At 29.7% G+C, this 25,338-nt stretch overlaps 4 protein-coding genes across 6 annotated transcripts; all 4 read left to right on the top strand.

Moving 5' to 3' along the window:
- Window positions 1-4,606: 4,606 nt before the first annotated feature.
- LOC145949376 (benzyl alcohol O-benzoyltransferase-like) lies at window positions 4,607-6,344 on the top strand. Its single transcript, XM_083059168.1, has 2 exons — window positions 4,607-5,108; window positions 5,230-6,344. The coding sequence occupies exons 1-2, from the start codon at window positions 4,662-4,664 to the stop codon at window positions 6,130-6,132; spliced, it is 1,350 nt and encodes a 449-aa protein (XP_082915294.1). The 5' UTR covers window positions 4,607-4,661; the 3' UTR covers window positions 6,133-6,344.
- Window positions 6,345-9,324: 2,980 nt separating this feature from the next.
- LOC109795929 (benzyl alcohol O-benzoyltransferase) lies at window positions 9,325-11,654 on the top strand. Its single transcript, XM_029271128.2, has 2 exons — window positions 9,325-9,817; window positions 10,548-11,654. Exons 1-2 carry the CDS (start codon window positions 9,368-9,370, stop codon window positions 11,475-11,477), a joined length of 1,380 nt encoding a protein of 459 aa, XP_029126961.1. The 5' UTR covers window positions 9,325-9,367; the 3' UTR covers window positions 11,478-11,654.
- Window positions 11,655-15,049: 3,395 nt separating this feature from the next.
- LOC109796520 (uncharacterized) lies at window positions 15,050-19,818 on the top strand. Of its 3 annotated transcripts, XM_083076413.1 has the most exons (6): window positions 15,050-16,194; window positions 16,481-16,545; window positions 16,835-17,087; window positions 17,175-17,301; window positions 19,257-19,335; window positions 19,422-19,818. In XM_083076413.1, the coding sequence occupies exons 3-6, from the start codon at window positions 17,084-17,086 to the stop codon at window positions 19,680-19,682; spliced, it is 471 nt and encodes a 156-aa protein (XP_082932539.1). In that variant the 5' UTR covers window positions 15,050-16,194; window positions 16,481-16,545; window positions 16,835-17,083; the 3' UTR covers window positions 19,683-19,818. The 3 variants fall into 3 exon arrangements, 2 of the variants coding, with proteins under 2 accessions (XP_082932539.1, XP_082932540.1); XM_083076414.1 differs by lacking the exon at window positions 16,481-16,545; XR_014434420.1 differs by lacking the exons at window positions 19,257-19,335; window positions 19,422-19,818 and adding an exon at window positions 18,898-19,177 and having other exon boundaries at window positions 15,061-16,194.
- A 3,630-nt stretch (window positions 19,819-23,448) lies between these two features.
- Window positions 23,449-25,338, top strand: LOC109795927 (benzyl alcohol O-benzoyltransferase). Its single transcript, XM_020355496.3, has 2 exons — window positions 23,449-24,032; window positions 24,164-25,338. The coding sequence occupies exons 1-2, from the start codon at window positions 23,550-23,552 to the stop codon at window positions 25,100-25,102; spliced, it is 1,422 nt and encodes a 473-aa protein (XP_020211085.1). The 5' UTR covers window positions 23,449-23,549; the 3' UTR covers window positions 25,103-25,338.

The raw sequence follows: 25,338 nt of genomic DNA, 5'->3' as shown, positions 1-25,338 counted from the left end.
TTTGGGAAATTTTCTTGAGTTATATATATATATTATTTTACAATCTAAAATTTTAAAAAATACTTTAGAATTTTACTTTACTATAATTATGTTACTATCACTTTATTTCCTTTTTCTTTTTTTTTTTCTTTTCTATAGACCTGATGTGTGTTTTTTTTTTTTTCTTTCATTTTGATTCCAAATGTTATGAAATGAGAATGACTTTTGTTAAATACTCGTCCCGCCATCAACAATACACTTCTATTACACTTTTGTCAAATGTTATGAAACAAGTTTTAATATATTATTATGATAATAAAATAAAATAAAAAACTTTAAAAAAAAAATTTTGAAACGGCCAAATAAAATTATATTGTGATACTAGGAGTGCCAAAATCCATATTTACAAAGTAATAATTAGAAGTAATTTAGATTAACTAACCAAATAAAAGTGCTTAATTGAAAATCCGTCCTGTGCATGAGCCCGTACGAATAACTACCCAAAAAGCTTATAAAGTATTATTTCTTCTGTGCATATTATGTATAACATGTACTAATTGTTTAGGGTCACATGTATTTACTTAACACATCTTTTAATATGTCATTAATGTAATTTATTTGTTAATATTGTAAGTATAAGTGGTTACAACCTATTAATAACTCGTTTGATTTTTATATTTACTTTTTTTATTTGAAAATTGTTTTTGTCCTTTTGAATTTATATAAAAATTAAATAATTTTTTCACAATTAAATTTTTAAATAAATACTTCTTTTTTATTTTTATAATATTAATCAAAATAAAAATCTCTAAAACAATTTCAATTTTTAGATTTATACTATTCTCTTTTTGTCCGTATAATAAAAATCTCTAAATCTCTTAAATAAATAAAAATACAAATATAATAAAAATTATGTGAAAATAAGTTCAAAAGATAACCAAAATACTAAAAAAATAGTTTTATACTATTCTCTTTTTGTTCGTATGATATATTTTTCATACAATTTTTACTATATTTTAAATATTTTTAGATTAAAAAATATTTGAATATCATAATTTTTATATAAGTTAATCTATGGTTGCATATTTCACATCTTGAATTAATTTAAAATTGATTCAAAATTATGTAAAAAAATAAAAAAAAATTATTATTTTATAAGGATCAAATTGATCTAAATATATATAAAAGACAAAGTATTAAAATAAATTTTTTTCATTATTATTTTTATTTCTATAATACTGTTTTATTATTTTTATTACTTCCTCTTGTCTTTTATTAAGAAAATAATTACTTACTTTGATAGAAAAAGCTATTTCTTGAACTATTTAAATTGATCAATTCAAAGGATATTATCACTATAAGAAACGTTACATATAGTGATATATAAAAAATATTATTATAGGTATAAATCTATTTTACATACAGTCACACACAATTTTAATAATAATTTTGAATGAAATTTAATAACATATATTGTGTCACTATAGTCTATATGTGTAACGACCTAATAACATGGTCCTTACACTTAACAACAAACAACTAGCAACAAAAATAACTATTAACTTAAGATTGTATACCTACAAACACGAGAAAATGTATTATATAGTGATCTGTATATAAATATACAAAAAAGGTGTTCAAATATATATGCAGTATAGATATAGTAATCTTATAAATGTAAATTATACAATATAAGTTGTTGGTCAAGTAACTCTTATACAAATTACTATTATGAAAGTAGCATCCAAAGTATAAGCAATACGTCATCCTCCCTATATCCATCTCAACCGTAACATCTCATACTTGTCTTTGTTTTACTCCTACATCACGTATGATCATTGCGATTTAAAACACATAGAAACATGTAAGGATAAACTAGTGTTTAAAGGATCAACATATATAACAAGATTTTACAACACTACTGATATTTTTCAGCATCAACATTTCAACACGTTCAACTCTATCAACTTTACAATTTGCATCTACTACAATACAAGGTCAACATAAACAACACATCAACAAGCTTCATCACAAGTCAACACAACATATGAATAAACACAATTAAATCAACACATCATATGTACAACACAACAACTATATACATCGTCACACATTTTAACTAGGAGATCTCCTGCAACATAGGATGAACAGTTTAAGTAGTCTAAACGTACTAAACTAACAAGACATGGTGATCTTTTTAGCTTGTTAGATTCACAGAAAATTGTATATCAATTTACAACACAAGAACTTGATTTATCAGATGTCGTCACTTAAACAAGAAAGCCTAGTACTACTGTCATGGTAGAACAATTGGGTATGATTCTATCATGGCATTAGCTAGCTTAACTATATCTCCTGTAACACCCTACACTTTTCCAATTAGATTAATAATATATTTTTATTATAAAATTTAATGGGTGGATATTAATTAGAGAGTATTTCAAGGTTGATATTATATTTTATATGTTTATTTAGAACAAGTTATATGAGGATTATATTTTATTATAATTTATTATTATTATTATTATTATTATTATTATTATTATTATTATAATGAGGGGATGGAATAATGATTGAAGAAAATATAGAAACATTTAGTTTCTCTAATTTTAAAAAATATAGAATTTTGATCCTTCTATCAAATTGACATTTACTAATTATACTTAAGTGATGTAGCATTTAGGAACATGATATTTGGAGATTAAAAAAAATCATGCAAATAAGATTTATTAATAAAATAAATATCAAATACTTGTTAAAATATATTCAAACGTAGATAATTTTTTGTTATTTTTTTAAATTTTTATATTTACATGTCACATCAATTAAGTGGTGATCGATCATCAAATAACATCAAAATTTAATGATCAATAAATACCATATTGATGATAGGATAAAAACACTAATTTCATCTCTCCAACCACTAGACTAGCTCTAATGTTCACAACTAAATATTTTTATTTCAAAATAGAATGACAAATTACAAATTAATAAAAATAAAGAGACCAAAAATATAATATAACTTAAAATATAAGATAATGAAATAATTTAAAATATATATATTTTAATTAATATTTAAAAAAATTATAAAGGAATATTTATATAAAAATTTAGTTATTACTTTTATTCCTATGTATAAAACTCAAATACCTCAAGATTGAGAAAAGTAGTTAATCTAATTAATATGAATAAATTTATCTTACTTTTATATATTTTTTTTCCAAAACTATCATTGTACTATTTTTCTCTCTTAATTAATACTTATAATATTACTTACCCTCTTAACAAATTATAATTAATACATCATAATATAAATTTAAAAATATATTTTAATTAAGAATATTTTAGTTTAAAAACAACTAATACATTATGAATGAGATTTTATATAATGGAACAATTATATATATATATATATATATATATATATATATATATATATATTAATTATTTTTGAATGAATTTAAAAGGAGTGAAACAACATTTTGTATATCTAAAAAATTAAAAGTTATAATTAGTCGGTAAGAACTAACTTGCAATTAATAAATAAATAATATTAAATGAAGTGTCAGGTAAATATACGTGTCGGTACACTATTGAAAATGGGAGTTGCTACTGTACCCCTGATAAATGAGGGGTTTTGGTACTGTAGCTAATGTGTATATGTACACATCATCTAAATACCATGTCAAATGCCATGTCAACCTTTTAAATAAAAATTATTTTATATTTAAATTTTTACATTATTTATTTTTAAGTTTTTATTAATATTTTTATAATTATACGATCTCCTCTCCCCTCCCTCCGTCTCCCACCTCTCCCCTGCGTCCGTCTCCCACCTCTCCCTCTCCCCTCCGTCTCCCACCTCTCCCTTGCCCCTCCGTCTCCCACTCCCCTCCCCTCCCCTCCGCCTCAACCCCTCTCCCTACTTCTTGAACTCCCTCGCCACAGCCATTTACCACTCCTCCCTCACCTCCTCCTCCGCCCTCCACTATTCCCTCCTCTCCATCGTCGACCATGACTCCTCCAAGGTTACCTTTGTCTCTAACGACATCATCGTCCTCCGCGGCACCATCGGCGTCAACCTCGGCTCCTCCGACGCCGACGCCGTCAACCAGAATCTCGTGGAGGAGACTAATCGCATCCTGGCCGAGATCCGCTCCGACGCCGACCCCAACGACCCCGACGAGCAAGCCCCCTTGAACCCTAACGTGACCTACAGCCTAGGCCCCAAGATCCGCAATTGGGACGAAGAACGCAAGGCTTGGCTCCTCCAAAACCCCGAATACCCTAATTTCGTGAGAGGTAAACCCCGCATCTTGCTCCTCACTGGTTCCCCTCCCAAGCCCTGTGATAACCCTATTGGGGACCATTACCGCTGAGAGGAAGAAACACGAAGCAAACACTCCGAAAAAATATTAAAAAACGTGAATTTCATTATAATTGACGTGGATATTGAATTGTAAATAATTATAAAATTATAAGTGATTTGGATCACACATCATCGACACGTCATCGACACGTCATCGACAGTACCGGTACCCTTCTTTTACATAGGATACCGTAGAAATTCTCATTGTGGAAAGTACACTATTCACGTATACTTATAAATAAGAGAATCAAGAGAAATGTTTCATACATCACTTTTAATATCTTTCTAATCTACAATCCTATTCATAGATAACATGGCTGCTTCATCACCATCGTTAAAGTTTGCAGTGCGTAGGTCCCAACCTGAGTTGGTGGCTCCTGCTATACCCACTCCTAATGAACTTAAACCACTATCTGACCTAGATGATATATACATCCTACGTGTCCAGGTCCCGGTGATTCAAGTTTATCGTAACGAACCATTAATGGCTGGGAAAGACCCGGTTGAAGTGATTCGAAAGGCACTGGCAAAAACACTTGTCTTCTATTACCCATTTGCGGGTAGGCTTAGGCAGGGTCCTGGCGACAAATTGATGGTAGATTGTACTGGTGAGGGCGTCTTGTTCACTGAGGCTGATGCAGACGTAACACTTGATCAGTTTGGTGACGCTGTCCACCCTCCATTCCCATGCTTTGAAGAACTACTGTACGAGGTTCCAGGCTCTCGAGAAATTACAAATTCTCCCCTTCTACTTGTACAGGTTCAATATACATATTGTTAGAAAAATAGTTAACATATACATACATAAAAATGAATGTTTCATAAAGTTTTGTTCGTCCCTCCTTTATAACTTGTTGATGTTGGATGTTAAATGATGACAGGTGACACGCCTCAAGTGTGGTGGTTTCATCCTAGCCTTCAACTACAACCACGCCATGAGTGATGGGGCTGGTATTGCACAATTCATAAGGGCTTGGGTTGAAATAGCTCGAGGTCTAAAAGAACCTTCCATTCCACCCGTGTGGCAAAGGGAGCGCCTAATGGCAAGAGATCCACCTCGCGTTACATGCAACCATCGCGGATACGCATCGCAAGTCCAACGCACCAAGGAAAGTGTAAACGATACCCTCACGTCAAACGGGAATGACATGGTTCTTCGATCTTTCTTCCTTGGACCAACCGAGATAGCTGCAATCCGTCACTTGGTTCCCCATCACCTTCAGCAATGCACCACATTTGATATCATCACTGCGTGCATTTGGCGTTGTCGCACAAAAGCATTGCAGCTAAAGGCAGAGGAGGATGTTCACATGTTGTGTGCCGTCAACGCACGTACTAGGTTAAATCCTCCGTTACCGGCTGGTTATTACGGTAACGCTGTTGCAAGCCCCGCAGCAGTCACCACTGCAGGGAAGCTTTGTGAAAATCCACTTGGGTATGCTGTGGAGTTAATAAATAAAGTGAAAAGTGAGGTCACAGACGAGTACATGCATTCTGTGGCAGATTTAGCTACGACTAAGGGACGACACTTACTGCTACCTGAAAAGTCTTTGATTATTTCGGATTTAACACGTTTTAATCTTAGAAAAGCTAATTTTGGGTGGGGCAACGCTGTCTATTGTGGACTGGCCAGTTCCTCTACTGGAATAACCTTTATTATGCCCCATAAGAATGCAAAAGGAGAAGAAGGTTTATTATTACCAATTTGCTTACCCCTTGAAGTTATGAACAGATTTGCGAAGGAATTCAACGACATGATCGGGAACCAAAACCATCCTAATTGAAGTGGCCTCGTCTTGTCATATCTAATTACCATACTCTCTCTTCTGTTTCAAAATAAATTTCGTGTTTGAAAAAAAAAATAATAAATTTGAAAGTATCACATTAACTTTTCAATATATTATTACTTTTTCTTATACCCTCATAATAAGAAAAATTGTGATTATAATATTTTATAGGGTAACTTTTGGATTACCCAATGGTTTTTCCTTTTTTAGGATCCCTTGAGTTATCAAGATTCTGTATTTTGTATTCTGCATGAGAGATTTTTACAAGTTCTTTTCATATTATATATATATATATCAAGAAAAAAAATGATTCGTAAAAGATTAAGAATATGTTTAAATATAAATTTAAAAGTATTTTTGTAGTTTCTTTATTAAAAAATACTCCTTATTTTTAGTAGGAAAATTCTCAAAAAAATATTTTTAACTTGTATTCAAACAAATTTTAAGTAAAGACTCCTCGAATTAAGATGCCATGTACTTGAAGCATATAACCTCACATCGGATCCAAGGCAAAACAATTTCTGTGTATTCAAGATTATTTAATAATTAATTACATGTGTTGGTAATTAATATTTGGGAAATTTTCTTGAGTTATATATATATATTATTTTACAATCTAAAATTTTAAAAAATACTTTAGAATTTTACTTTACTATAATTATGTTACTATCACTTTATTTCCTTTTTCTTTTTTTTTTCTTTTCTATAGACCTGATGTGTGTGTGTTTTTTTTTTTCTTTCATTTTGATTCCAAATGTTATGAAATGAGAATGACTTTTGTTAAATACTCGTCCCGCCATCAACAATACACTTCTATTACTCTTTTTTTTATTCTTAAAATACCCTTAATTTTTATTTATGTTCTCTAATTTTTCGAACTTCACAAACCCTCCCTTTAGAAGCATGATGTATGAACATACTTTCGGTGAATACTTTCTAGAGCGGTAGATTTGATGTTCTGATCAAAAATAGTTTTTGAAAGTATAAAAAAAATCCATTCAGAAAGTATTTTTTATAACATTAAAATTACTATTCATGAACTTGCTTCCTTAAAGTTTAAAAAACAATTTCATTCTGTAATTGACGAAATCATACCTTAGGAATAGATTTCTTCAAAACAAAATCATCAAGTACCTTCTTTTTTATGTGGCTAATCAGTGTTGTGTATGTCGTATTAAATAAATTATAAATAATTATAAATAAAAATGTAATTTAAAAACATTAATTCATATTTTGTATTTAATTTAAGAAACAATGAAGATAAAGTGAAAAATTAGAGTTAAAGAACAATAAAATTGATAGTAAAAAAGTAAAATTTAAAAAATACAAAAAAGAGGTGTGACCATCTAAATTATTATTGAAGAGAGGAATCAAGAACTAAAAAATATTAAAAAAAATAATCAAGGAACAACAATCACATAGAGATGAAGTATAAGAAGATAAGTGAAGAAAGGAGATGAATAAAAAAATATTTAAAAAATAAATTACTTAAAAGTATATTTTGGGATTTTTTTATAAAAAAAGAAGAAGAAAGAATACGTATTTATAGAAAAAGAGAAGGGGTATATATTAACTAGCATACAATATGAGTTTTTTTTTTTTTTTTTTTTAACTTAGTTAGCCCTTGTTGCACCCATGTAGCCCAAATTAGTTCCTATGGTATGTGATTATGCTCCAATCCAATATATATATGCCATGGGAACACAATACGCACACTATAGCCCAATTATAGCAAATTTAACTTAATTAAAATAAAATAATATATAATCCGCATCTTCTAAGTTATTAACTTTCAATTTACTAGGTAAACATCGTCTAATAACATGTTTTTAGTTTTTAATTTATATTTAAATTAATTTTAATTTTTTTATAAATTGCCTAATGTTATACTTTCTAAATTTATAAGTTTCAACTAAGTTAATTGTTTACAACTTTTTAAAATTTTAATAAATTTATATCTTAAGAATATTTTTTAAAATTTTAATTACACGGATAGGTTGAGTAATGAGTTTTGTATTTTCGACATGTGACTCGATCCAGTCATATAATAATAATAATAATAATAATAATAATAATAATAATAATAATAATAATAACCATAAGAATAAGAATAATGTTTGGATGGTCATTTATTTTAAATTTTATTTTATATTAATTAATGTTAGTTGTTTGAGTTGATAATAATATAACAAATCAACAAATTTATTTTGAAATTTAGTTTATATCATTTTTTAATTTATGGGTTAATAACGTATTTGCATTAAGGTATCGAATGATTTACATATTTGTACAAACTGACCCAACTCAATCCATTGAATTTTAATCGAGTTAGGTAACAAATCCATTTAAATTCGATCCAAACCAAACTACTTACACCATTACTAATTAAAATGTGTTATCTTAATTTGATAAAATACATAAATCATATACCCATTGAAAGACATGCATTCTAATTGGTTAAGATAGTAAGTAATATTAATTATGAGAGAAAAGTAATATATATCATGTACTCTAATTTATTAAGAGAAATATGACTATTAATTAAGAGAAAACAGTAGTATAAGAGTAATTTTAGAAATATATATATAATAGGACAAATTTATTATTATAAATCAAATTAACTACTTTATTTAATCTTGTTAAATTGAATATTTGAATCTTATATATAAAAAGTGACTTTATTTTCTACATATCATAATAAGTGTTGTCTTCAGATATTTTGTTGATTTTATAATCAAATTTTTTTATTAAAAACCATGTAGCATAATATTATTAGATGTATAAAAGGATAACTAATACTACAAAACATAACTCTAATTTTAGGACAATTTTTCTTTTCTAATACAACACTTACTACGGAATAGAGAATCATAAAATAAACTATACTTAATTTTACCCATCTTGAAAGTTATTAGAAATTCCTTATTTTGGCAATTACAGTTGGACTGATCCTTTTAAAGCATCTCTACTTATATATTGATGTTATTATGCTAGTGCCCTATAAGAATTTTAGCAGCTCTTGCTCTATTGATCGACATTGTGTTTGGATCCGCGATCATGTAGCTTGGACGTACGTGCATGGCTAATGCAATAAGTAGTTACGTAAATGTTGGACAAATGCGGACAAGGATGCTTAAGCAAACATGCACTGACTTATTCAAACTAAATTCATCACTATAACAACCCCTCTTGTTCTTTCCTGCATCAGTAATCCCACCCTCAGAAAATTAACATGGCCTCATCATCTCCCTCTCTATCTTTCACGGTGCGTAAGTGCCAACCCGAGCTAGTGACTCCTGCTATACCCACTCCTCACGAAACTAAACTACTATCTGACATAGATGATCAAGAATTCCTGCGTTTCACTTATTCAATCATACAAATTTATCGTAACGAATCATCGATGGCAAATAAAGACTCCGTGAGAGTGATTCGGCAGGCACTAGCGCAAACACTTGTGTTCTATTATCCATTTGCAGGTAGACTTAGGGAAGGGCGTGGTCGCAAATTGATGGTGGATTGTACTGGGGAGGGCGTCACATTTGTTGAGGCTGACGCAGACATAACACTTGATCAATTTGGTGACGCTCTCCAACCTCCATTCGTATACTCTAGTGAATTCCTATGTGATGTTCCAGACCCGCAAGAAGAACTTACAACCTGCCCCCTTCTACTCATACAGGTCCCGGTCCTTCTAATAATATATATATTACCTTTAGAAAACAAAATCATACAACAAACCACACGAGCTTTTTGGAAACAAAGGCAAATATCTATGGAAAGAGTGAATAAACTCATTTTTTTACTGGTGATGTGAAATTATTTAAATTTAAGAGGAAATATCTTTTCAGGCTTGCCAAGGTAAGACTACTAAATTCCTTTAGCTTTAGATTTACCAAAAAACAAATGTTTGTTTATTATTTTAAAAAGTAAAACAACACATATGGACAAACCTTTCTATATGTCGAAAAAAAAAAAATTCAACATTTGTCATTCTTATTTAAAGAGAGAAAAAATTCTGTCAGCTATTTCCATGTATACAATAACACAGATATGCTATATATACATAAAAGGGAATCATTCTTTTTAACTTTTTGGTACATTATTACTGCAAAAGATCGATCCTAGCGCGCTTGTGGTTGGAGTTGTGATACATGTATAAAGATTTAGATTTGATTTTTATCACCACCATTGTAACATTTTTTATTTATAAAAGAAAATTTCTAATACTTGAATAAATGTTATTAATATGTAATATGTTCATATTATAAATTAGGTTGGAGTGTAGTATTTATTATATTGTAATTGTAATTTTGATGAATAAAAAAAAATATTACAAAGTGAGAGGATACGTTCCCAAACATATAAAGACTAATTCATGTTCTTCTTGACGTTGGGTTTTAAAATGACAGGTCACACGACTCAAGTGTGGTGGTTTCATCGTGGCCACTGGGTGGCACCACACCATGGCTGACGGAGCTGGTTTGTCACAATTCATGAACGCGTGGGCTGAAATGGCTCGAGGCGCAAGGGCTCCTTCCATTGCACCTGTGTGGCGTAGGGAGCTCCTAATGGCAAGAGATCCACCACGCATTACACGTAACCATCGCGAATACGAGCATATCGAAGACACCAAGGTAGGAACTAATTCACACGATAACCTTGTTCGTCGATCATTCTTCTTTGGACCCACTGAGATCGCTGCCATTCGTCGCTTGGTTCCCTACCACCTTCGGCATTGCACCGCGTTTGATGTTATCACAGCGTGCTTGTGGCGCTGTCGCACAAAAGCACTGCAAATAGAGCCAGACGAGGATGTTCGTATGATGTGCATCGTGAACGCGCGTTCTAGGTTTAAGCCTCCGCTACCTGTTGGTTACTACGGAAACGCTTTTGCATACCCCGCAGCGATCACCACCGCAGGGAAGCTTTGCGGAAATCCATTTGGGTATGCTGTGGAGTTAATAAATAAAGTGAAAAGTGAGGTGACAGAGGAGTACATGCATTCTGTGGCGGATCTAATGGTGATTAAGGGACGATGCATGCTGACAACTGTTAGGTCTTGTCTCGTGACGGATTTGACACGTGCGCGGTTTAGGGACGTGGATTTTGGATGGGGCAAGGCAGTGTCTGGTGCACCAGCAATAGATAAGGCTGAGCCCTTTCCTGCAGCAACACATATTGTGTCATATAAGAATCCAAAAGGAGAAGATGGGTTAGTGTTACCAGTTTTGTTGCCTGCAGAAGCTATGAACAGGTTTCTCAAAGAGATGGATGACTTGCTTGGGAACACAAACCAACCCACAGGAGCTGGTCCTGGTTTTATCAAGTCTACCATCTAGATTGCAGCTTTTCAAACTCTTGAGGCAGACTGATAGCAACATTATCTCATCATATACTCTTTTTTTTTTTATTATTATTATTTCTCTTCATTATTATATTATGTAAAATTTATTTAAAAAATTACAAATTATGTGAGTCTTGTAATTCAATTAATCAAACTTTTTCTTAATTTAAAATTTGTAATTTTAATAAACTTAATTTAATTTAATAGTAAAGAGAGCCAGAGTGAAACGCTATATTTATTACATTGGTATGAAATAAATAAATTTAATTTATGAAAATTGAGTCAAAAAACTGTCAAGCCTTTGCTTTGTTTTTATGTCCATTTTCAATTGAGATATACACCTTTATTTACCAAAAGGCACCCAATGAATGTAGCTGAGTTGAGGTGTAGCGGAAAACTTGGGTTCAATTGAGATATTACCTAAAAACAAACCGAACATGCATGTCCTTATGTTACAAAAAATATTAAATTATTAGTTCTAAATATTAGGTTAAATTCTCCTATAAAAAAAATAGGTTAAATAATCAACAATCTCATGGTATAATATTTATATTTGTACTTCCTTGTTTATGAATTATTATATGATTAATTAACTGGTAATTTCTATTAATTTATTTTAAATAGTTAATTAGGATTAAGAAACTGTATGGACAAATTAGTTCTAAAATATTTCTCAGGTTAATTAATCAACCAACCTCAGAATTATATTTATGCTTCCTTGTTTATGAATTATAATATGATTAAGTGATAATTCGTAATTAGGAAAATGATTAATTTCTAGTTATTATCAAACTGGTTAGCTAATTGAGACGTAGAATAAATTAACCAAACCTAAAATTCACACAAATTGAAACCGGGGAGATTTGTGAACAATTGAAGTGGCAAACCCTAGAATTCTCTCTTATGCAATCTCATTCATTTTACAACTTCTTTACTCTATAAATTATACAATTTGTGTTAGATTGGCTTTTCACTTTTTCACTAAAATTGATTTCCGTTAAACAAATAAAAGCATATATTAGATTAATACTTGTCATTTAGTTCTTCAGATTTAATAGTTAAACTTTTATTAATTAATACTGTTACGATCGGATATGTTTGCTCAGCGTATTTTAAGTGCAAAAGAAACTAAAACAACTAGCTATTTGGGCCTAAAAGGACATAAATACTACCGTCACATAATTTGCTGGTTGTGGAGAAGAACTGAGAATTGATTGGTGCATACCGTGCCTCCTATTTTGTTAATTTTGCTTTTCAATTTTTGTGAAATTTGCGCACCTTTCCGTTCCCCTTCCCACGTTAAGATGTTTTAAGGATATTTAATTTTTCCACAAGGTGAGTAGTATGTTGTGAAGTTGTGTAGCTATGTTAGAATTTTATATGAATAATGATGATGTGTTGTTGATATGCATGTTGATCATAATGTTGTAAATGAGTTGTGATGGTGGTGATATGAGTTGAAAAGTTGTGTTGAAAATTATAATGAACGATTATGTTGTTGATCTGTGTTGGTAATTTACGACTAGAGGAGATATTTTCAAAAGTCACATATCTCATTATATGGATATTGTATTGTGGTGCTCTGAGAGTCCAATTTGTTGAAAAACTCTTCTTAAGAAGTTGACCCTTGAAGTGAATATTGTGTTGTTTCTCCATTAGAACTTCGTTAGCACCGTGTGTGGGTAAGGTCGAGGCACACATGTATGAAGCGACCACATTATAGGGGTCAGGTTGAACTATATTGATTACAAGTAACTAATCGAGTAAAGTACGAAATCAAGAACTCAATTACTAACCGTGTATCAGAAGGTTGTAGTATTTGAAGGATAGTCGGTTGACTAATCCTATAAAAAGTTTGGTTAAGCTAGCTAATATCGTGGTAGGCTCGTACCCAGTTGTTTTATCCTAACATTAGTATTATACTTTCTTGTTTAAGTGGAAATATCTGAGAAACTGAGTTGTTGTGTTGTGGATTTATATCCAATTTGTTGTTGATCTAACAAGCCTAAAAAGATTGTCGATTTGGTAGGATCAAACCACTTAAATTGCTCATCTTGTATTGTATATGATGTGTTGAGATAATTGTGTTGCTCATGTGTTGCATTGAATAGTGATGAAATGTGTTATTGTGTTGATTAAAAGTTGGACTATGTTGATTTGTATTGTATACTACAAGAAAAAGTCAAATTTCTCACGGATTATTTTCTACGGATCAAAATCCGTCGGAAATTTCCCACGGATTTTTACATGAAGGAATTTCCGACGGATTTAAATCCGTGGGAAATTTCCGACGGATTTAAATTCGTGGGAAATTTTTGACGGAATTTCCCACGGATTTAAATCTGTCTGAAATTTTTGACAAAATTTCCCACGGATTTATATCCGTCTGAAATTTTCGATGGAATTTCCCACGGATTTAAATCCGTCTGCAATTTCTGACAGAGTTTCCCACGAATTTAAATCCGTCTGAAATTATTAAATAAAATTTAAGTCAATTATTTTTCAAATGCAACCAATCCTGATCGCATCAATACACACAACAATGCTCTATATAATATTTTCATTATTATATGTGTGTGTTTCAAAATATAAATAAGATAAATATAAATCAAAGTGTGTGAGGTATGATTTATATTACGTATATATAATTATATGTTTAGGTTATAATAAATTATAAACTAATTAGCATAAATGTGTTTTTTTTACTTATCTTGAAAAATACCAACACATGACGTCTAAATTTAAGATTATTATATCTTTTCTTTAATTATTAAAAATCTCTCATCTCTTTGAAAATAACGTTATTAATTAGATAAGATAAAATTAAAAGTTAAATTATGTTCTGCAAATATCATATATATATATATATATATATATATATATATATATATATATATATATATATATATATATGTATGTATCATTTATTTGTAAATTACATCCAATATTATGCATGTCATTTTCATGAAAACTTTCATTGATCTTCAATTTTGAAAATAAGATTTTTTTCAATTCATTTTCAAAATTATTACTTAAATTTAATATATTTTTTAAATCACAGTGTGCATGATATTTAAAATAAATTTCAAAAAAGTTGAAATAATGAAATAAGAGATCAAATCTCATTTAATTAATGATATTTGTATTAATAAATTATTTTCTCTTATTAGTATATAAATAGTATTATCTTTATGTGCCACTTAAATAAATAAATAAGAAAATTATTACTCACTTAAAAATTTGAGAAGAAATATACGTATGACGTTATTGAGAAAAACTTCAAGTAGGGGTTAATGAAATTTTTTCTAGATTAAATCTTCTTTATTTAAAACTTAAAACATTAAAGTTAAAATAATTACACTAAAAAATTAGTTTTGTTCCTAATAACTAATTGATTTAAAAATATCTCTTCAAGTTCTAGTAATTTCTTAAATATATAGTTGTTTGATTATCTATAGTAATAGATAAAGGGAAATATATGTCATCTTGTAACTGATTTTTGTCTAAAAAATAACAGATAATCATACTCTTAATTTTTAAGAAATAAATAAATAATTTTTTATTATTTTACTTTTAAAAAGATTTAAAGACACAAAGTGTCTGTTTCCTTTTTCTCCTAATATATATATATAATGGTACGCGATAAACTAATTTAATATATATATATATATGAATTCAATAGGGATATTTTTACTCAAAGAGTAAGTTTGCCTAGACTTACTCCATTTAATAACTCATGTTCAACATTAAATTTTAACAATCCAACTGTTCAATTTAAAATTCTTAATGCATAGATGAAATCTGCAAATTTTTAGAAAATTAGAAAATCATTTGATACTTCATTTCATTAATTCAAATTGACGGATAATCATAGAATCATTTTATACATTGATTCAAATTAATGAAACGAAGTATCAAATAATTTTCAAATTTTCTAACAATTTACATATTTGATCTATGCATTAAGAACATTAAATTGAACGGTTAGATCGTTAAAATTTGATATAGAACATGAGTTATTGAACGGAATAAGTCTAATTTTATTCATTTTTCTTTTTTTCATTTTATTTTTGTTTTATATATTCTAATTTTATTTGTAATAATATGATTATATATTTAAATAGTTTAATTTTAATATTTTTAAAGTATATTTTTATCTTTTCACTTAAAATATTTAAATTTTTATATTTTTATTTGAATAATTTTTTAAGTATATTTTTGTCTTTTTATCTTAAATTTTTGAATTTCTATATTGTAATTTTTATAATTTTTTATTTATATTATTTATTAGTTCTTTTCTTTTTTTTAATGTTTTATAATATTATTAAAATTTTATAATTTTAATCTTTATAATTTTATCTTATTTTTTATTTTATAAATATAATTTAGATTTTTTATTTTATAATTAAATTAATTTTTTTTATATCTAAAAAATATAATGGTCCACTAAAAAGTGAAGACCAAAAATAATTACATAACCTTAATATATTTTGTATAATAGTTATAGATAAAATTTAAAATAAATTTAAAAGTTTAATATAATACTAATATATTTAATAATTAATTTTTTTTTAAAAAAAAAGCTGTGTCTTATATTTTATATGCCCAAAGCACTTAGCTGCCGAAGGTGGCTCATTTACGTGGAAAGGGAAGTTTCTCCTTCTCCGTCCGTGTGGCTCCTTGTGGCTTCTTGTGGTCTCATCTCATTGCAGGTGATTCCATTGTAGATAGATAAAATGTTTTTGGTTCCATTATTGATGCAACTTCTCCTTTTATTTCTTTATTTGTTAAATCGCATGTTAGGGTTTCGTTTAAGTTGTGGTTTGCGTAATTTTTGTTTCTGGAACGCGTTCTGCTCATACTGGGTTAAATATTCATCCGGAACGGGCCATTCCGGATGCAGAACGACCCGTTCCAGATGCAAATATGATTCTGATTAAATATTTTCAATTTGTTTCCCGATTTTATATAAATTATATTTCAATTTTTTGTTATCAGATCAACTTGTAGTGGATGTTGTACTCTAACTTAGAGGAAACAAATTGTTTTACCGTACTTTGAAGGTATGCTTATTAATTTATTTTTTTGTGTTTATAGATAGAGAAAAAACTATTAGTATACATGCATGGTACTGAGGCAATGACTAATATTTGGAAAACACTGAAATTTGTTTATATTTTGTGCTTGTGTTTATGATTAAACTTTACTATTTTGTAATATGACTATATTGTGCTTTACATATAACTATTGGACTGCTTTTCAAGTTATATAATATAGAGGTCCACGTAACTAAATTAGTTGACAATTATATAATATGTGATAATTAACTAGGTAAATTTTTTGAATCCACAGAATATGGATTATTTTCTTTCAAATCGTGCTTGGGTATACGATAGGTGTTATAGTGGTAGAAGAGGTTTGAAAGAGTCTTTTGTACAAGGGGTAGATGAGTTTATAAACAAGGCTCGTCAGGTGTTACATCCACACCAGGTGTTACATCCACACCAGCTCCATCCCCAGATGGTATAGGAACACCTAATGAAGACTTAAATGATGAGGACCCGCCACTTGATGATCTTCCTTTAATTAAACCTACTCGTAATGGGTAAGAATAAATTAACATTTACATAATTTCTTAATTATAAGTAAATTTATGTTTATTAAGGTTTAAAATAGTCTTTATTTTGTGTAGGTTTCTCCCATCAAAGATTGCATCAAGTGCTATCACACGGACCATTAAGCAGCAATATCATGCACCCTGGGTCACATGGGGAGAAATTCCCCAGGCTGATAAAGATATTTTCTTTCAACGTTTTAAGGTAAATTAAAGTTTTATGAAATATACACTTATATGTCTATTTAAATATAGGGTATTAGTTTGTTGATATGGATGTGGGTCTGTTTGTTGATTTAGGTGTTGATATTCCAATTTTTTATATTCAAAGATAATAATTACGTTCTAGTTATAATATAATGTTAGTACAGTAAATACTTCTTGATTCTCAATTTTATTCCAGTTTAGTTTTGTGTAATTAATAGTGTTAATCAATGAATTATATATTGTATTGAATTATATTATATTAAATTATATATTAATTAATATATAAACTGTGTCTATGATGAGTGAAGGCGATTGGTGTTTGTGCTTCCTAATAAATAACGAGGCTAACACTATTCAAGTATGCTCTTATTCCTCTTTAACTGTCCTTTGTACTATCTTGCCCTCTATGATAAAGACAATTGAAAACAATAAGCCAGACCAGGAAAAAGGCTATTGGTGCAATCATGCAAAAACCACCAAATTGTTGAGAGAAGTGATTTTAGTTTGCTTTACCACCGCAGAACACAATTTTGGTGGGGTGCGAAATTGGATAAAGATAGGGTTCTTGGTTTCTGTTTGATTTCCAAGTTAACAAAAACAAGAAAAAACTAATATATTTTTTGGTAGAGTCTATAGACCAAAAGGGTAGGAATAATGTAGGTTGTAATTAAACTTCTTTTGCCGAGTTCATACTTAAGAATTTAAATTTAATATTATTAGTTAAATTAGAACAACTATATCACTTCATTTCCGTGTTTATTAGTTTGCAATTAAAACTTCTCTTATGATATTTAACACAATCACTTATTCAAGATTATGTTTATCTATTGATCAGTCTCCATGAAACTAAATATTATAATACATAGTGAATTGAATAGTATAATAAAACAATAAACTTTGCTTGGATGTTTGTTCCCTTGTTGTTGGTGAGTAAAATGCCAAAGGAAGAGATGGGGCCTGTTGGTTCACGAGACTAAGAAAGTAAACATTATTATGTGATGCTGCTTGTGACAATGTTGCTAATTTATAAATTAATATAGTTTTCGGCAGCTTATGACTGATTCTGTGACTTGAGGTTAAAAAAGTAGTAGTAGTGGGTTTAATTCAATTTCTTTTGAAGATATTTTTTAAAAAAATTACATGTGTTTTCAAATAATCATTTTTAAATCATGGAATTAGCTAGAGTGAGAAGATATATATGTATTCATATTTGAGCCATACGGACAAATATTTTATGAGGTTCCTTTATTAAGTGATTCACAAATCTATTGATTTGAATTTTATGCAAAAATTATTATATTATATTAACTTATTTGTGATTGATTCGATGAGTTTGTTTTTTTTGTTATGTTTCAAAATTGACGTCTATGATGGACTAAAATAAATGATGTCTATGGCATGAAAGATGCAAAAAGTGTAGCTGTAATGTTTGTAGATTTTTCTTTAGGAGTTTAATTGCATATTATCTCTAAATAAGGAAATATTATACTATTTAAAGAATACTATAATATATATATATATATATATATATATATATATATGCAACAGTTTGGTGTTTCTTTGTTTATTAATTAATATATATGGTTGTTAATAGAGGATGGTGAAATGGAGTCCTGACCACGAAAGTAATATCAAAAAAAATTTCAATGCAAAAGCTTCTCATAGACTTTCTGAGATGTTTATGGATGCCCGTAAGAAAAATAAGAAACCAGATTGGATTGGAGATTGTGTGTGGAATTCTTTATTAGAATCTTGGAATGCACCTACATATCGTACAAAGTGTACACAAGCACAAATAAATAGAGCATATGAAAAGGGTGGAAGTATGCACACATGTGGCTCCATTAGCATGAATGAACATGCCATTCGCATGGTATTATATTTTACTCTTCATTTTTTTAATGCTTAATTGTATATGTTAAATTTTTATTTATATAATATTTTTATTTGTAGGAAAAAGAGCTTGGTCGACCAAACTCATCTACGAAAAGATACTGGTCAATTTATTGATGATAGATCTAGGCGGACACATGTGAGTCTATTACGTTACTTATTTTATTTGTCTTTAATATAATTAATGCTTACACTATTTTAACGTATTGTTTATGATCATAATAGGAAGAGTTTGAAGCTAGATTTTCTCAAGCTATATCTGAGGTTGGGTCCACTGTTGGCACCTCAGAAAGCACCCATTTAGACCCTATTGACCAGGATAGACTTAGGAGTCAATGTTGGAATGCAGTTATCGGTGGAAAATACAAGGGACGCTGTTATGGTACAGGAGATCTTTATGAGAATGAGGATAGCAGCTTTGTGGGGACATCTTTAAGTCAGTCTCAGAATACACAGACATCAACAAAATTCACCTGGATATTCTGATTATTAGATATTATGTATAATTATACTAATCGTACTATGTTACTTTTAAATTTGAACTTCTAAACTTTATTTATGTATGACATTTTATTATTTATGTATGACATTTTATTATTTATGTATGACATTTTATTTTTTATGTATGACATTTTATTTTGTATGAATGAATTTTGTTTTGATTTACATAATTATGATTCAATTAATATCTTACCTCTGCTGCTTAGCCAATGCTTTCGGAATATGGTTTACGGATAACCCTCAAAATGGAGACTCACACGAACGGGACCAGGGGACATAAGGAATAGAAATAATTATTTAATATAATTTTGAATTTAAAAAAAAATATTTCCCACGGATTTATCCGTGGGTAATTTTCCACGGATAAATCCGTGGGAAAGTTTCCCACGGATAAAAATCCGTCGGTAAAATTTCAGACGACCAATTTACCGACGGATTGGTGTCCGTCGGTAATCCGTCGAAAATGCCTCATTACCCACGGATTTTGGGCATTTTCCACGGATTTTTGCCGTCTGAAATACCGAATTTACTTGTAGTATATGTTGTGATACATTGTTGTTGTGTTGTCAAAGATGTGATGATGTTGTTTCTTTTTCCTAACTTACCTTTTTGTGTTTTCATGTGATTTGGATTGTGATGATCATATGTAATATAAGAGCAAGACAAGGATAGGGCTGGAGTGTCGCAGTGGAGGCCACACAATGGCATTTGGAGTTGGATGTTTTGTTAATTACCTATTGGAGGTGGATTTTGTGTAGATAGTTATAGTTATTTGGCTAACAACTTAGTTGTATATATTTAAACTTACATATGTAGGACTATTGTATGTGATGTTGAACATATTCTGGTATATGATTTTAAGGTAATTGTTGTGGCGTATAGTATACGGATCATGACGGGTCGTTACATGATGTTGAGAATGTTAGTGATGAGGCCTAAATTTTAACGTCGAATTTTACTTTGATAAGACACATGACATTGATAAATTAATTAAAACTAATTAAAATTTGATTTATGTTATTTAATTTAAGTAATTTAATTTTAATTTTTTGTAATTTATTATTTTCGTTAAATCTAGTTTATGTTAAAATGTGATTTTTCTCAACCTTTATGATTTTAAGTATATTTATTTAATTTATATTATAATATTTGTTATGACATGTGATAGAGAGAGTCACGATAACGACAAAAGATAATTAAAATTTCCTCAATTAAAATTTAAAATTTTAAAATTGTATAATTGTAACAGGAAAAAAATCCAAGATAGATAGTTGTTGCCGTGGATCATATAGATTCATAGTGCATTGGCCATGACGCGGGAAGTAGTACGTACATTGGTTCAGAGGTGGGGCCCCATCGCTTGAATCCCGCTTTTTCTTTCTGCTGTCGAACCGGCTCCTATTTCAATCCGTGCTGGACCGATCGATATACCAATAATCAAGTCTTCAGTCAACAGGTAGAATACATTGCATCAACCTGGGAGCATTACCCGACTGGTACATCACCACAAATTTACAGTGTGTGGTGTGGTCATCATCAAAATGTGTGGTGGGAATAGCATACAACCACAGCCGTGCGTACATATCCGTGTGGTTCACGTAATTGGTTTTCTCTTCCCAACGACCTATGGTCTTCTGTAGATAAATTTTCAACTAAAAAAGAACGTGAAGCATATTGCTAATTACTAAAATTACTGGACAAATATTTATCATTTTCAATGTATAGAGTAAATTTTTTTACGTATAATTAATTTTTTTCATAAATTATATAATTAAAATGATAATAAATTATATATATACAAATAAATATTATATTAAATATTTTATTATATATATTTAAAATTTATAATAAATTATATATAAATAAATATTATATTTGAATATATAAATTATATTTAAATTAGATCATTAAATATTTGTAAATATATAAATTTATATTTATATTTACGACAAATAATTTATATTGTAGTATAATATTATTTTAATTATTGTTAATTTATTTTAAAGAATATTAAATTTTAATTTATAAATAATTATGATAAATAACAGCTGAATTAGATATGAAGTTAAAATAATCTAAAAAAAATAAAACTTTCTTATCAAAGAAAAATTCCTAAAAATATTATTACACGAGATAGTTGTTCATGTTTTATAAATAGATGTTGACAACTTATATTATAGTACAAGATTTTTTTATTTATTGATAATTTATTTTTAAAATATTAAAATTTAATTTATAAATAATTATGATAAATAAAAGTTGATTTATATAAAAAATTAAAAGAATCTGAAAAAATTGCCTCATAGTAAAAAAATTTCCTAAAATTTTCTTACATAAAATATTCATTCATATTTAATAAATATAAGATTTAATTAAAAAGTATTACTTTACTTCCATGCATGTTTTGATGCCTTCTATGATTGGAGGAATAGGATGTGATCATCTATCCACTTCTATCACATCAATTATAGAGGATATTTTTTATTTTTAAAATGTTACTTGACTTTCAAGAGTTTATGGGCAAATTTATATATATATATATACATTTAATTTATATTATTATTATGTAAAAATAAAATAAAATTACCGTAAGTTATTTACCTGTAAGTCAGGTTATATTTTTTTTTTATGAGATATCAAATGAAATGAAGTATCAGATAATTTTAAAATTTTTTAAAATTTGCATATTTGATCTTTGTATTAAGAACTTTAAATTTAACTGTTGGATCATTAAAATTTGATGTAGAACATGAGTTATTGAACGAAGTAAGTTTAGATAGACTTGCTCCTAAAGTAAACAGATCACTCATCATATATATATATATATATATATATATATATATACATACATATATTTAATTTATATTATTATTATTATGTAAAAAAAGTTATGGTAAAATATTTACTTATAAGTTGGGTCATGATTTTTTTTATGGGTTATTGGGTCATTTTTTTTACAAGTTATCTTCAACCTTTCTCTTCTAATGGAGAAACCCTTCTTGAAGAAATTAGAACAAGATCAAATGGCCTTAAGTAGCGGTGTGCATGTGATAAAACTCTTTTATTATTTTCACCAATTTGAAAAAGAGAAAAGTTCACTACGACGCACACATTCTTATGTTTCCACTAAATGTAAAATTCCTATAAACAGGTGAATGCATTCTTCTTGCTTTGTATCCCATTTTAAACTCTCATCTTAATTCGCTTAAGTTATTTTTCCTTCTTATTTTCATACTAAATTTTTGACTTTCATATTTGTTGCGTTTGAATTAAGGAAATACGTGACTTTAGAGTTCTTTTATATTTGTTACCATCATTAGGAATATGGGGTCAAAGATGAAAATCTTTTGATAGACTTCTATTAATCCTAAGTTCAACAACTAAAATTTTGGATTAAATTAGACATTGTTAAATTTTGACTAATTATCAAATGAATAGTAATATTTGATTTAAAGATTCTCATCATTAGTTTCATACCCAATAGACATGGAATGTCATCCTTTTGTCTATCATTTTGACTATTAAAAAAAACTTAGAGTAATTTTTTTATCTTATATAATAATAATAATAATATAAATTAATATATATATATATATATATATATATAATTTATACATAAATCTCTAATAGTTAAGAATAATATTTTAAAAAATTATTCTCAAAAGTGATATGTCATAGATAAAAAGAAGGCCACACTGCATCCTATGAATTTAACTGACGCACAAAACATGTTATGCATGGAATTAATAGCCTCCACTAAAATGCAATGTAATCCGTCCTCTCTCTTTGATTAGATTATGAAAACATTTTTTCCGTTTTCTTTATGCAAATAAAATCCGATTTATAAAGGCCATGGCCAGCAGCCCAGCTCCAAACACTCATTCAAACATGGCCTCACCATCTCCCTCTCTAATGTTTACAGTGCGAAGGTGCCAACCTGAGTTGGTAGCTCCTGCTATACCCACTCCTAATGAACTTAAACTACTATCCGATATAGATGATCAAGATTCCCTGCGTTTTCATGTTCCAGTTTTACTAATTTATCAAAACGAACCATCAATGGCTGATAAAGATCCGGTTGAAGTGATTCGGAAGGCTTTGGCACAAACACTTGTCTTCTATTACCCATTTGCGGGTAGGCTTAGGGAGGGCCCTGGCCGCAAATTGATGGTAGATTGTACCGGAGAGGGTGTGCTTTTCACTGAGGCTGATGCAGACGTAACATTTGATCAGTTTCGAGATAATCTTCAACCTCCAATCCCATGCCTCGAAGAACTGCTATATGATGTTCCAGGCACCCAAGAAATTACCAACACTCCCCTTCTACTCGTACAGGTTCAATACAATTATACATGTTAATTATAACCTTTTTTCTTTCTCACTGCAAGTCGAATATATAGCACACACTTTGGTGTTCAAAAATTATTTTAGTTTGTGAATTTCATAATGGTGGAATTTAAATGCAGGTCACAAGACTCAAGTGTGGTGGATTCATCTTGGCCATCCGCTTTAACCACACCATGAGCGACGCATCTGGTTTGTCACAATTCTTGAACGCGTGGGCCGAAATTGCTCGAGGAGCAACCAAACCTTCCATTTCACCTCTGTGGCGTAGAGAACTCCTAATGGCAAGAGATCCACCTCGCATCACATGCAACCATCGCGAATACGAGCAAGTCCCAGACACCAACAAAGGAACCTTCTCTTCCAATGAGGACGACATGGTTCATCGATCATTCTTCTTCGGACCCGTCGAGATAGCTGCCCTTCGTCGCTTGATCCCCGATCACCTTCAAAAATGCTCCACATTCGATATCATCACAGCATGCTTGTGGCGCTGTCGCACAAAAGCATTGCAAATAGAGGCACATGAGGATGTTCGCATGATGGTCATCGTCAACGCACGTGCAAGATTCAACCCTCCGATGGTACCTGTTGGTTATTACGGCAACGCTTTTGCATTTCCGGCAGCAGTCACCACCGCCGGGAAGCTTTGCCAAAACCCGTTTGGGTATGCTGTGGAGTTGATAAATAAAGTGAAAGGTGAGGTGACAGAAGAGTACATCCAATCCGCGGCAGATCTAATGGTGATTAAGGGACGATGCTTATTTACAACAGTAAGTTCTTTTATTGTGTCGGATACAACACGCGGCAAGTTTAGAAACGTGGATTTTGGATGGGGTGATGCTGTGTTTGGTGGACCGGCCAAAGGTGGGATAGGGGCCTCTTCAGCAGTAACCTATTTCATCCCTATTAAGAATCCAAAAGGAGAAGAAGGTATAATATTTGTGATTGGGTTGGATGCTGAAGCTATGGAAAGGTTTGTGAAAGAGTTGAATGACATGCTTTGGAACCAAAACCAACCTCAAAGGAATGGTGCTAAATTTATCAAGTCTACCTTGTAATTTCAAAGCTAGATGTCATTATTACTATGTACGGTTGAAAATTGAAAAGAAGACAATGATGGAAAGAAAAAAAAAATATATGGAGATAGGTGAGAAGAAGAAAAAAGGGTTCGTAAGTGAGATGAAAGAAGAAAAAAAAAAGGCAATTTCTTGGGTGCAAGTTTATTTTAGAGGGTACCAAAACCTTATGTGATTAGGACTACATAAATGATGACATGTGTTAATTTTGTGAGAAA

Source organism: Cajanus cajan, chromosome 6, assembly GCF_000230855.2.
Source record: "Cajanus cajan strain Asha chromosome 6, NIPB_CcT2T_4, whole genome shotgun sequence".
NCBI lineage: Eukaryota > Viridiplantae > Streptophyta > Magnoliopsida > Fabales > Fabaceae > Cajanus > Cajanus cajan.
The sequence above is the reverse complement of the archived record's forward strand: the minus strand, read 5'-3'. Positions and strand labels throughout refer to the sequence as shown.